Raw genomic sequence first — 13,568 nt, forward strand, 5'->3', positions numbered from 1 at the left:
TATTTTTTACTTCTTTCTTCACCTCTTCCAATCTCCCATTCAAGAATGGCTTCTCAAACTCAAATTCTAATCCCTTTGAGAACTCTCTTCCCTTTCATTCTTTGGTCGTTATGGAAAAGGAGAAATTCTTTCATTTTCAATAAAATTCAACTCCCTTTAGAGAAGTGTATTATGGAAGCCCGAGCTTTCCCTTGGGAGTTTTCAGAAACAATATGGGTGACTGGGTTTACGTGGGTTTGCAGGTTATCAAGGCTGAGGATTGGCATAATGTCATTATCATTAATACTGGCAAAATTGCAGGGACCTAAATACAAGAGATGAATGGATGTAAGATTAAGTATGCACCACGGAGTACTAACAAGGTAGCGGATATATCATATATTGGCTAAAACTTGTCGTTCAGATGTAATAGCTAGTTTTAGTTTAAAATATTGAGCACCCCGGGGGTTTGTTTCAGGTGTACTTTTGAAGGATAGACCTCTTTGAACTCCCTTGTCACTCTTTTAGCTCTTTAATTTATTACGGAGTAGTACCAAGCTTGCATTAAAAAAAATCTAATTCGTTTCCAATCAATGTGGTGTTGAAGAATTCCCATGACTTTTGCAGCTTTTGCTAAGTCGTTACTTGTTGAACCTGGTCATGATCCACCTTGTAAATAACATTGCTTGTGAAATATTTATCTTTTCGTTGAACGATAACTTATGCCGGCTAATATATTATATATTCCTTTGTTCTACAAGTTCGTAAGTAGGAATGATGAGTCCATAAATATGGAAATTGCATCAATAGATCGGGCCAAAGCCCACTCCATTCAATATAAACATTGGGGGTTCGTATATAAGAGTTTAATAAAGCTTACTTTAATACCTATGAGGTATTGATGTAGTAATTAAGACTGAGAGTCTGTGTAAGATAAGTCTCAAGTTCGAATCACTCCATCCATATATAATTACGATAGATAAATGAAAGAAGTATGCTTATGAAATTTTTACAATAAGGTCAAGAACTTAAGATGGTTAATTAAGAAACATACCTACTTACAAGCAACTAATTCCATAAAATTCTAATTAAAATTTCCCATAAACTAGTTAATTTGGCTCATAGAAGCAATATTTGAGAATAATATATCATCTATAGCTAGCTAACTAACATTAATTCATTCACTTAAATAATTGAATAATAACTCCTATATCGGAGTTTATTTAAGGCTCGACTCAAGCTAAGGGTCGGGAGGTGGCCGAGGAGGCCTAAGAGGCGCATGGCATTCCTGGTCTCGCTACTTACAGTAACGGATCCAACAATTGTACTAAGTGGGGTCACTATATATAGTAGTTCGTTGCTTCTAATAAGCCTTCACAATAATCTGTGCCTAATTAAAGTTTAGATGAAATTTTTATTCACATTACAAGTTGATCAATTTTCGAGCATGTAACAAATTGCTCGATTTCATTATTGTTAACTTTGGTTTCAACTTCTGTTGATGAACTGGTACTGCTGCTGGTGTAGTCCTCATGAAGATTATGATCCAAATCACAGATAATTGTTATTTCTTCCTTGCAAATTTTGCTGTCATTTACTGCTGCTATAAACTTGTTGTTGTTGTTGTTGTTGTTGTTGTTGTTGTTGTTGTTGTTGTTGTTATCTTCACTCACACAACTAGTATGAATTGGTGTAGCTTTGAAGATACGAGGCTGTAACTTTTTCAGATCTGATAATCTTACTGGTTTTAGCAGAAATTCCTCTGCTCCTTCTTCTAGACACCTATTTCAAGTACATTGCAACATGTTACTTCCACTACGAAAAATTGTACCATTGACGACGGAAATCCCGTCGTTAAAGTCCAATAATCGTTGATTAATGACAGGATTTTCTGTCGCGAACCCATCATAAAAAGGGGCCGTCGTAAATGGAAAGTCCCGTCGTAACCCGTCATAAAAGACATTTGCGACGGTTGTTCCCGTCTTTGTTTGGTTGTTAGCCCCGTCGCAAAAGACTTTTGCGACGGAATTTTTGACCCGTCATAACTAGGTTGTCGCTAAAGATACAAATTCTTGTAGTGTTCTTTTCGGGTGTTTTTTTTAATGCATCACTTGCACGAGCACATAGTTTTAGGAGATTCGTGCAAAATTATTATTAAATTATGCAAGTAGACAAATAGATAATTTATTTGTTAGAGTAACAACATATGATAGTGAAAATATGTCAGATATGATAGCATGTGAGAGATGGTAGATTTTTTTTATTTTTTTTATAATGTATTTAAATGTGTACCATGATAGAGAGAAAAACAATGAAATATTTTGAGTAGAGATTTTAATGAAAGAGAAAGAAATAATAAAATATGGTAGTAGAATGTTACTAACTTAAAAAGTATAGAAGTGACGCATTTACAAAACCAAAAACAAAAGAACGCCCATAAAAAGAAAGTGATGCATTTAAAAAGACAGAGAAGCAAATTTCTCTACTCAGTACGTACAAACACCACCTAGTGTCTGTCTGTGAAACTAGTTCAATACAAAGAAGTTGAAAAGTACGACCTAAATCGGTTTAAAGTGTCCCGTGATTGTGTCTCGTTACCTCTCTCACTCCTCATTGGTCTAGCTAGAATATATAACTGATTATATTATTTTTTTAAAAATTAAAGAAATTAGATAAACTTAATGATCGAGATGGAGTGGGACAAATTAAAGAAATTAGATAAACTTAATGATCGAGATGGAGTAGGACAGAGAATGAGACCAGATTATGGGATAGAGGATTTACACTCCTTATAAAAGCTATAATTGATCGATAAATAAAAAATAGCAGATTAATAAAATATGGAGTTGATTTTCTATAGGGTGGACAAGATTTTCTTATAATTCAGTTAATGTACTTATATTATATATTAATCACCATCCATGTGGTTAGTAATCTGTAACTAGTTTTGCAAATCAAATATCCTCTAGATTTTATACAATTTTTAATAGCCACTAGGATGATCATTAATAAAAGGTATTAGACCATTAGAAGGTATACACAAACTATTTTTAGCTAAAGCGTAAAAGAAAAGTCAAAATATGATCGGGACATGTAGACGAGATCCGTTCTCAGACCCACAACATACAGACCAATTCCGATCACATAAATTTTGGTACCAAACTCTAAACTTTACTCGTTAAGTTGTTATGCATGACAAAATACAACACGTTACTTACTTCGTACTCCATATGTAGTACTAGGAGCTAATATAATACTTAGATGAAGTTAATTAATTATAATAAAATGAAGTTAAAATTAATTATAACACTTAGATGAAGTTAATTAATTATAATACTTTATGACATTGAAGAATACAGAGAAATGGGAAACAAGGTTGGGCCATTAGATAATCAAAGATCCTACAGCTCACAGGAATTGCATCTTTTCAATCAACCAAATAATAATGTACCATCACATTTTGACTTATATTAAAAAGGGGGACAAAATATGCTATCAGATTCTTCAAGATTTTCCCAAATCACTTAAAGATAACTTTATATTTCAATTATGTTAATTATCTTCTAACTATTGTTTTTCAACGAAAAAATTATGTACTTTATTTTGAAATTTCACTTTTTATTTACACACCCAAAAAAACAGATTTTCTGTCAGACTGATAAAACTTGTTGTTTTTTGTGCGAATGAGCCACAAGTGCAATACAAATTATAATGGTCGTGGTAATTCGGAACAGAGATCTATATTGCATAGACACTCAATCTTAAAATCAGTAGACAAGACCTCATTGGTTTAAACGTACCAATTGCTTGTGATTTATACGGAGTATTGGTATACTTTTCCGTATATTGCTTAAATTATAATTAATCTGGTGAATTAAAGTATGTTGAAAAATCTTGGTAATCTTTTTTATTTAGATATAGAAAAGTGAATAATCTATTTATGGAAAAAGGAAAAAGAATAAAAGAGAGATGATCTCACATGTGAATTCTTGAAGGAACATTCTCAGAAGACATGACAACCACTGGTACATCTTTCCAAGAGGATTCCTGCAAGTTTGAATGAAATTTCTCAGAAAATTTCAGCTTTTTTTTTTTCAAATTTTGTTTTATAAAAAACAGTACAACTATTTCATTTTATTAAAAAAAATATAGAGTTTTACCTTGACTCTTTTAAGAAGATCATAACCAGTTATTCCAGGCATTGAATAATCTGTCATTATCAAATTCACTCTTGTTCCATGACCCTGCCAAATTAATTTTATAAAATTAAAACAAACATTATAGTTTGATAAATTGCTAATAAAACATGTTCTAATCTTCGGAAAATTTAATATAAACACGGGTTTCTAATATGACTTCGTATACAAACCGGAGAAATTATCAATTTACTTCGTACATGTATATGTTACAAGTTTATTTTTCCGATTTAAGGTTATAGTCAGCAGCGAATGCATAGTACGTCTCTCGACAACCCTAGAAAAAGGATAAAATCGACAACTTGTCTTTATTATTTTTAAACAATAATGAAATCGACCAGTTTAACAGTCCAATCGTTCAAATCCTAAACCCAATTATAAATTATTAAAATATTTACACCCAAAAAAAAACATTATAATCAGAATATCCAAAATCCGCCACTAGTTGATATATGGTCAAATGATAGTTGTACATATTACATATTCAATTTCTCTGTTGTGATCCTGCTTCCTTTTAAAAAAAATCGAATATGAAGTTTAGTTGAATGTAAATATATTCTCATTGGCTCTTCCTACCAATATTTTTCCAAATCAATTTATTTTAATTTGTTCATTTAAGGAAATAACAGCTCACCTTGTTAAATGCATTGTTACTATTTTAGAAACTTGATGGTGAAGTCTTCACCATATTGCTTAAAATGAATTTTATTTTCAAAGAAATAGAGTACGGAATTTTCTAATTACGATTTTTACAAAATTACAAATCCACAACTAGGGTGATGTAAGCGATACAACTAGTTTGAATCCCTCCATCTCCCTTTGTAATTTAATTGTCCTTGTGACTCGCGGCTGGTTAATTAGCTAATACGGAGTACTCCGTATGCAGTAACCTTTAAAAATTGACACTTAATTATAATAAAAAAATTTATATAAAATTTATAAAATTTTATACCTATATCATAAGCAAAATTTAATTTTAATTAATAAATGAGGTCCAATTAAATTAGATGAATTAAATTAGTTGAACAACAGTTAATTAAACATAGGACATGAATTTATGTGAATGCAATTGGTGATAGCTTACAGATAACTGCATATAAATGCACCCAACATATACACATATTAACATCGATCACTAGTTCATTCAAATCACATTACTATCAACTCGACAAACTATTAATTCCGAACAGAAGGAGTAAAACATATTTAGGAAGTAACATTTAAGATGACTAGTAATTTTGGTTTTAAATTAGTGAATTAGGTGCATGCATCATTGCTTTTGAACTATTGAATTTGTTCAGATCTATTTACAAGAAGCTTTTGTGCCAACTTTTTATTCTTTTATTTTTTATAATTCTTTTCCATTTTAGAAAAGATATAGTGTATCATATAGTATCATCTCTTCAAAGATCTTAGCTTAAAAATCAAAGCAATCCAAAATAACACTTTTCATGAAAAATATATTATTTCCCTCTATACTTCATTATTCATGAAACAAATCATATGATATGATATGACACGATACGATACAGTATAACATGGAATTTCGGAGCTGTCAGATCATCGACAGCCCCGTTTAATTAGGAAAGAAAACCAGGTTAAATCCGTACAAAAGAAAAACTCACTTGTTGTTGGTGGTGATGAACATCATTGGGTAATGGAAGAGAAGGACAAATCATGGAAACATCATCATCAACACCATGATCATCAACATGACCCGAATCAATAATCGGGTTATGGCAATTCACCAAACCCAAATACTCCAAAGCTTTATCCCCGGATTCCACACAAGTCACTACACATACATTTCAAATAAAAAAAATTAATTCATTCATTTACTCAACAATGTACAGTTTTAAAAGAAGACTGTCCTAATTTCTGTACAATTTTCCTTTCATAAAAATAAATAAATAATTCATTCATTCATTCATTTACTCAACAATGTACAATTTTAAAAGAAGACTGTCTTAATTTCTATACATGTTTCCTTTCAAAAAATAAATAAATAATAATTTACTCAAAAATGTTATAAAATATTCTCTCTGTCCGAAATTAGTTGTCACGTCGATGACAGAATAATTCGAATCAGTAATGTAACAACTAAATCCAGACCGAGAAAGATTAATATTAATTAAAAAAAAAGTAGAGGAAAGGTGGATTACCATGGAAGGATGAGATAGTAAGGAGCTTTTCTAACATCTTCCTTTCAATAACACTATCATCAACCGCTAATACATGAAAAAGCTCTTCATTTTCAGGGATTAGAAGTTGGGTTTTTGCCTCCATATTGTTTTCTTCTTTTTTTTTGTTTTTGTTTTTGGTGTGGGAAAATTATAAATGTGGGTGGAGAAATATATATAGATCCCAATATATAGTAGTACAAGAGAAGCAAAATAATAATATTAAGGAGGGTAAATAAATAAAATTACAAATTAATAATAATGTAAATAAGGAAATTTAAATAAAATAAAATAAAATAAAATAAAATACAGAAAAAAGGAAAGAAAATAATGAGGGATGAAGAAAATGAAAGATGTTTGCCGTAGGTGATACTAAAGGCAGTAAGAAAGAGTTGGGGAAGATCTCGCAATAGATTCTGCTGCTCACACGTCGGTTGGGTTTGTGGGTCAATGGGTGGGCCTGTGGGTCGGGGGCCCACCTTCTTTGTCTGACCCATTACCGTTTTCTAATTATACATTTGTGCAGTGGCATGCAATTTTCTTTTTACCCTTTCGTTGTCACTTTAACCTCGTATGTACCAAGTGAATATTTTTGTGTTTTTGAATTAGAGATGGTATTGGGTTGGGTTAGTTTATCGTACGACAAATCAGCATAAGTCGTGTGACTTGGAGGTTATAGGGTCGAGCTGAGCCCCATCACTCGTGATATGTTTGTGAGTGGCTTAAACGTAATCCGCGTAGCTGGACTAGTTAATCTGTGATAGATGTTGGTTCAGCAGGGTCCTTTCTTCTTACGGTATTACTTAGTTAAAATGTGGGTTAGGTTAGTTTATCGCACGACACGATACAACTAGAAGAAAAAAAAAACCTAGCACGGTAAGGGCGTGGAGTAGGCACATGGCACAACATGGTAAATGAATTGTATATGTGTGTGTGTCGAGCTATCGATCAGGTTTATGATGTAGTTTCTTTAGACATGACATTGGTCCGATATGACAAAGCATGCTAATATAAGTGAAATTTTGACTTATTAGATACGTAAGTATTGTAAGACAGGATGTCATGTGGGATTGGACCGTATTTGTGCCTTCCTTTTGAAAATTTTGATACAATAAATTACAAATGGGAGAAAGAGAACTCGAACCTGAAACCTATCGTACACATCCCCTTTTCTTAACTACTAAACCAAGATCTAAATGATAAATTTTTGATACTATAGTATCTATTATCTAATGAGTTGGACCGAGGGCAATTTTTGTAAAAAAATATTTAAAAACTTATTTACGAGCTCAACTCGCTTTATACAAATTCTTATTTAAAGATACTGTATAATTAATATTGTTTACAAGAGTAAAAATTAACTAAAAAAATCTTAAAAATTACCCCAATATAATGCAAAAGGTATCTATTTTTTAATGATAAAATTTTCCTTTTTAATAGAAATTAATCTTTCAAAATCACTAATAGTGTATAAAGGTAACAATTTAACTCTTTAAAATGTTTATCATTAAATTTTTTCCCATAATATAAAGTTAATCAAAACCTGAACAAAATTAAAAAAAACAGGGCAAACGTTATTCCTATATACATTAAATTTATTATACACCAGGTACATGTAAGAGCTTTTGACATTTTTTTTTTCAAAAGGTCTTGCGCGCACAAGGTGTACAATAAATTTATTGTACACCAAGATAACTTTTACCCATTTTTTTGTAACTTTAACTTAGTTTCGATTAACTTTTATATTAGTAAAAAAAAGTTGATAGATAAACATTCAATGATTAATTTTATACATTATTAGTGATTTTGAAAAAATAAGTTTTATTAAAATGACAAAATTTATCAATAAAAAATAGATAACTTTTACATATATAAGCTTAACTTTTACGTATTTTGAGTTAACTTTTACTCCGGTGTACAATATTTATTGTACAACCCTTGTAAATAAGAATTTGTGTTTTTTTTTTTTTGGTTGCACAAAGCCATTAAGTTGTTTCTAGTGATGGCTCGAGCACGAAGGCAAAGCACATGGGCCAGCCAGGCAAGGTACGTACATTTGTCAATTGTCATGATCTCTATGATCCACTAACATACACTTGTATTACGGAGTATATGTTGTGTACACTACACATCATCAATTTAAGACCCCATTTTTTTTTTTAATATTAGTACTATTTACACCAAAGAAAACAATTAGGATTGTCTATGTATGGATTTCATTAGACCTGATTAAAAGGCGGATCGGGGCCAGTTCAGACCGGGCTAGGTTCGGCCATTGCCAAAAATTTGCCTATTAGGTTGGACCGGGCCAAACTCGGGTTGACTTTTCTGCTCAAAACTCACCATTTTGGGTCAAATAACGGTCTTTTAGGCCTTTTTGAACCGGGTCAAATTTATAACTATTCTCTTTTTTAATTGCTCAAAGCCCATTCAAAATAATTTAAAATCGAATTCGTCGGAGGCTTGGAAAGGGGCTTAAAACTCTACCCAAAACCCATTATTTTTGGGTCCTGGTCGGGCTCATGATGACCCGGTCTATATTTCATACACATTGCTTTATTACTCATTTTATGTCATGATTTGGTGAATGAAATTCAATTCATAGTAATAAGGAAAATAATAAAATAATTCCAATTTCGAAGATAATTGCATATGTAATATGTTACGTGGTATAAATCTTGATGATTAAGGATCCCAAAGTTGATTTAGGGGTAGATTACGTTGATGAGTAGTAGTAAAGTTTTGATTCATGTAAACAGTAAAAAAAGTAAAGACGATCATATCGATCTTCAAGTCAAACAAAGTCAACAGTATCAAATTGTAATCATGTAACTCGTGCTATAAGATCACCTCTTTTTTTTTCTTTTGTTCATACTTTGTCCTCTACATTATTTTCACATGTGTTTTTTACCCTTTACCCTTTGCATCCATGCTAATCACCTCATTTTGCTTTCCTATCTTGTCCTTGAGAAAAGATCGCAAATTATTTATAATTGAATAGTGTTAAAGTCAAACTAATGTATTGGAATGGAAACAGAGGTCACGAGTATTTATTAAATATTAATCTAAAGCAGTACTCTTATCATTTAATATTTCATTAACTCTCTCTTATGCATCTGGTTAAAGTCATGGGGGTGATACACAGATCCCCATAAAGTTGAGATATGAAGGACTGAAATTCAATCTTGTGTATGTCATTATTAACGTGAATCAGTCTCTGCTAATACAACTCTATAGGAAAGCTTGTAGGTGTAGGAAAGATCGTACGGATATATATCTCTTTCCCATCTCTCCTATACTCCTTACAAATCATATGTCATTTCTCTTAGTTGGTTAAAGTCGTCAAAGTGATGCACTAATCCCCATAAAACCATGACTTGAAAGGCAAAAATCAAATGTTGTCTACATCATTATTGAGATAAATCAGCTCTGTTAATACATATGTATAAGGACGCTTGAGGGATAGGAGAGATCGTACACACATATATCCCTTTCCCATCTCTCGTATAACATACAAATCCTAAGTCATTTCTCATAGTTTGTTAAAGTCATCAGAGTGATGCACTGATCACCGTGAAACCATGACATGAAATGTTGAAATAAAATCTTGTCTACATTGTTATTAAAGTAAATCAAGCCCCGCTAATAAAACTGTATAAGGACGCTTGAAGGGTAGGAGAGATCGTACAAACATATATCCGATCAGGGCCGGCTCCGACAATTTGATGGCCCGGTGCTAAGCTTATCAATGAAGCTCATATGAGGCCCCTAAAAAAAATTTAATGTAAAACACATAATTATTATATTAATATTATTTTATTTATACAAAATATAAAGTCAAATTAATAATATGGTTTAACGTTTTATGTGTGATGGTTTGAGAAAATTGATGTAAAGCTTTGATGGACATGAAAAAGACAAATATTAATATTGTTTTATTTATACAAAATATAAAGTCAAATTAATAATATGATTTAACGTTTTATGTGTGATGGTTTGAGAAAATTGATGTAAAGGTTTGATGGACATGAAAAAGACAAATAAAAAAAAAGGGGCATGAGAAAAATCGAACCCTGGTCTTGGCTACCACACTTATAAATCCTTACCAACTGGGACAAAGATTACTTAATGCATAATAAAACAGCTGTTAATTATATAATATTTATTCTTGGGGGTTTAACCAACATAATTTCTTTTTGGGGCCCCAAAATTTTGTGGCCCGGTGCTGGAGGTCCACCTGGACCTCCCTTTAGCCGGCCCTGTATCCGATCCCTTTCCCATCTCTCCTATAACATATAAACCCTATGTCATTTATCATAGTCTGTTAAATTAAGTTGTCAGAGTGATGCACTGATCCCCGTGAAACCATAACATGAAAGGTTGAAATAAAATCTTATCTACCTCGTTATTAAAGAAAATCAAGGTCCGCTAATACAACTGTATAAGGAGGCGTGGAAGGTAGGAGAGATCGTACAAACATATATCCCTTTCCCATCTCTCCTATAGGCCATAGCATACAAATCATATGTTATCAAATGGATAGAGATGTGTATAATTAGAGAAGGGAAAAACAAGATATAGTGAATATTATTGAGATATTGCGTGCCATGCCAAATGGATATCATATCATGCGTCCAAGATTTTGGAGGACCACAAATGTGCCTTCAAAGGATATCGTAAAGAAAATCTTGGGTAGTTGAGGCCTACTAATTTATATCCTTCATTTAATTTCAATTATCCAAATTCGTGCATGTGTATTTCTGATTTAATTTGTATTTTTTTGTACGGATGAATTATAAGGGCAATACAAAAATTACAAGTAGCACTATATAAAATTGTACCATTAACGATGGGAAATTCCGTCGCTAAAGGCCGATAATTGTTGATTAATAACGGGATTTCCTGTCGCGAACCCGTCATAAAAGGGAGCCGTCATAAATGGAAAATCTCGTCGTTAATCCGTCGTAAAAGACATTTGCAACGGTTGTTCCCGTCTTTGTTTGGTTATTAGCCCCGTCGCAAAAGCCTTTTGCTACGAGATCTTTGACCCGCGTCGTTATTAAGTTGTCATTAAAGATACAAATTCTTGTAGTGTAGGGTATGCAGATTTGAACATGAAACATGTTATACACAGACTCTCAGTCTTGAACACTAGACCAAGACTTCATTGATATTAATTTCTGGTTTAATTTGTGATAGCATGCATGGTTTCATTAAGGACGATTTATCTATAATCATGGAGTAATTCTTTGGGATGAATGAGTCACGAGATTACTACAAGTCTACAAATGAAAACTAGAGGATAGGAGATACTATAACCTTTATAAACCCTCGGTTTTAACCACCAGGCCGAAATTCCCCTGGTATAGATCATATCATGCGATATATATTACAAGATGTTCGAATTTGTGACCTATCGAAAGATTCAACATTAATTAAAATTAAAATGAGATTTGAGATGATTTATGCATGTTACATATTTTCATTTTGGGTAAAATATTAATGAATGGACCCTATGCTCAATTGGCCACTATTTAGTGTTAGTCTTTATATAGTAATTTTGTTGGTGGGAGTCGATATCAAATTCATGTTAAATGTTTTTACCCTTACATAGTACATCTCAATTCTCAAACTACTACAAGTTGCTTGTTGCTTTGTTCTATTCTTTTTATTATATTTAATTTTATTCTCGTATATACATTTAGACATATATTAAACTCCCTTACATTGAAAAAAATGTAGCATTTTTACATAGTTTCGTGTTGTTTATTTACTTGTTCAATTACCAATTTACCAAATGATGAATTTGCTTAAGGGTAGTGGGAATATGTAGCATTTTTACATATATATATATATGCTCACATGATATTATCCACGAAACCTAAGAATTTTATTACTTCGTATTTTGTTAAGGTTATTCAAGTCTTCTGAGAATTAAACTTTTTAGCCAAAATAGAAATAAAATAAATATTTCAAAACTCCCTAAAATTTGATCAGATATCCGGTTTTGCACATATGAACCTTACACTACAATAAATTGTACTATTAATGACGGAAAATCTCGTCGCTAAAGGCCAATAATAGTTGATTAACGACGAGATTACATGTCGCAAATCCGTCATAAAAGGGGGTCGTCATTAATGGAAAATTCCGTCGTTAACCCATCGTAAAAGACATTTGCGACGGTTGTTCCCGTCCTTGTTTGGTTGTTATTCCCGTCGCAACAAACTTTTGCGACGGAATTTTTAACTCGTTGTTATTAGGTTGTCATTAAAGATATAAATTCTTGTAGTGTTATTGATCGGAATTCAATTTTGCATTAGTACAAACAAAGAATAAATTTAGAATCATAATTAAGTTGAAAGTTTACAATTGATTTTTGTTGGTATAAGGTCTAGATGAGGCCTTTGACGTGCATATGAGAGGCCAGTTTCACTTGTCCTAGATAAAATTTGTCATGGTATGCCGTAAGCAATATAGTACGAACTTATCTTATAATTGTAAGGACTAAAGAGATGTGAGAGTTTTGATCTACTTATAAACTCGATCAAAGAAAATTCCGCACTGAAATTAATTGACAACAGTGGTAGTGACTCGTTGTCCAACGTGAGACAACTCATATGCAGATAATTATGGAATTAATTCAACAGTTTCCTCCATCACATCTTGAAACATACTCCGTATATAGGTGTCGTACGTTATATTGATCATAGCAATTAAGTAAAACTTTCTAAGTAGAAGATTTTCTCATGTATAAGCGTTTCCTAGGAAATGAAGGGTGTTCTTTGGTTAAACATAGGAGGTAAATTATCATGGGAAGTTCTATTTACCTAGAGAACCTAGTTAAGCAATTAACTTTCTCCATTCTATATGAAGATATGTGACTTCACATATCTGTGTCAACCAAACAGTACTACAATCATTCACTTACTATGAAGTCATACTTCCCATGATTTTTCATGTCAACCAAATATCAGCGTACATTATTTTCAATTACATGATGGATCCACCCAGATATGGAGAAGTCACATGAATAAGAAAATGCTTACCTTCTTTTTCATCGTTATTACTCCAAGAGTACTCCATAATAAATTAGTTGTCGATATATTATTCATGAATGGGATGTCAATTAGTTTATTCAATCAAAAAAGAGGTCAGCGCTACGACCTCCTATTGTTTGATCCAATATTGACCAGGGACGAGCCCCGACTTC

General features: G+C 32.1%; 1 protein-coding gene across 1 annotated transcript; it reads right to left on the bottom strand.

Moving 5' to 3' along the window:
* Positions 1-919: 919 nt before the first annotated feature.
* Positions 920-6,690, bottom strand: LOC110797008 (two-component response regulator ORR9). Its single transcript, XM_022002126.2, has 5 exons — positions 6,338-6,690; positions 5,801-5,970; positions 4,140-4,223; positions 3,959-4,026; positions 920-1,761 (listed from the first exon to the last, which is right to left on the bottom strand). The coding sequence occupies exons 1-5, from the start codon at positions 6,459-6,461 to the stop codon at positions 1,398-1,400; spliced, it is 810 nt and encodes a 269-aa protein (XP_021857818.2). The 5' UTR covers positions 6,462-6,690; the 3' UTR covers positions 920-1,397.
* Between the last annotated feature and the right edge of the window lie 6,878 nt (positions 6,691-13,568).

The sequence above is a fragment of the Spinacia oleracea genome, chromosome 2, assembly GCF_020520425.1.
Source record: "Spinacia oleracea cultivar Varoflay chromosome 2, BTI_SOV_V1, whole genome shotgun sequence".
Taxonomy (NCBI): domain Eukaryota; kingdom Viridiplantae; phylum Streptophyta; class Magnoliopsida; order Caryophyllales; family Amaranthaceae; genus Spinacia; species Spinacia oleracea.

Bases quoted from the DNA above. Each gene is read 5' to 3' on its own strand.
- LOC110797008 (XM_022002126.2), bottom strand. From the start codon at position 6,461: ATGGAGGCAAAAACCCAACTTCTAATCCCTGAAAATGAAGAGCTTTTT. The intron at 5,971-6,337 runs GTAATCCACCTT...ATGTATGTGTAG, and splicing joins TACTATCTCATCCTTCCATG to TGACTTGTGTGGAATCCGGG. The intron at 4,224-5,800 runs GTGAGTTTTTCT...TTAATTTGGCAG, and splicing joins TTCATCACCACCAACAACAA to GGTCATGGAACAAGAGTGAA.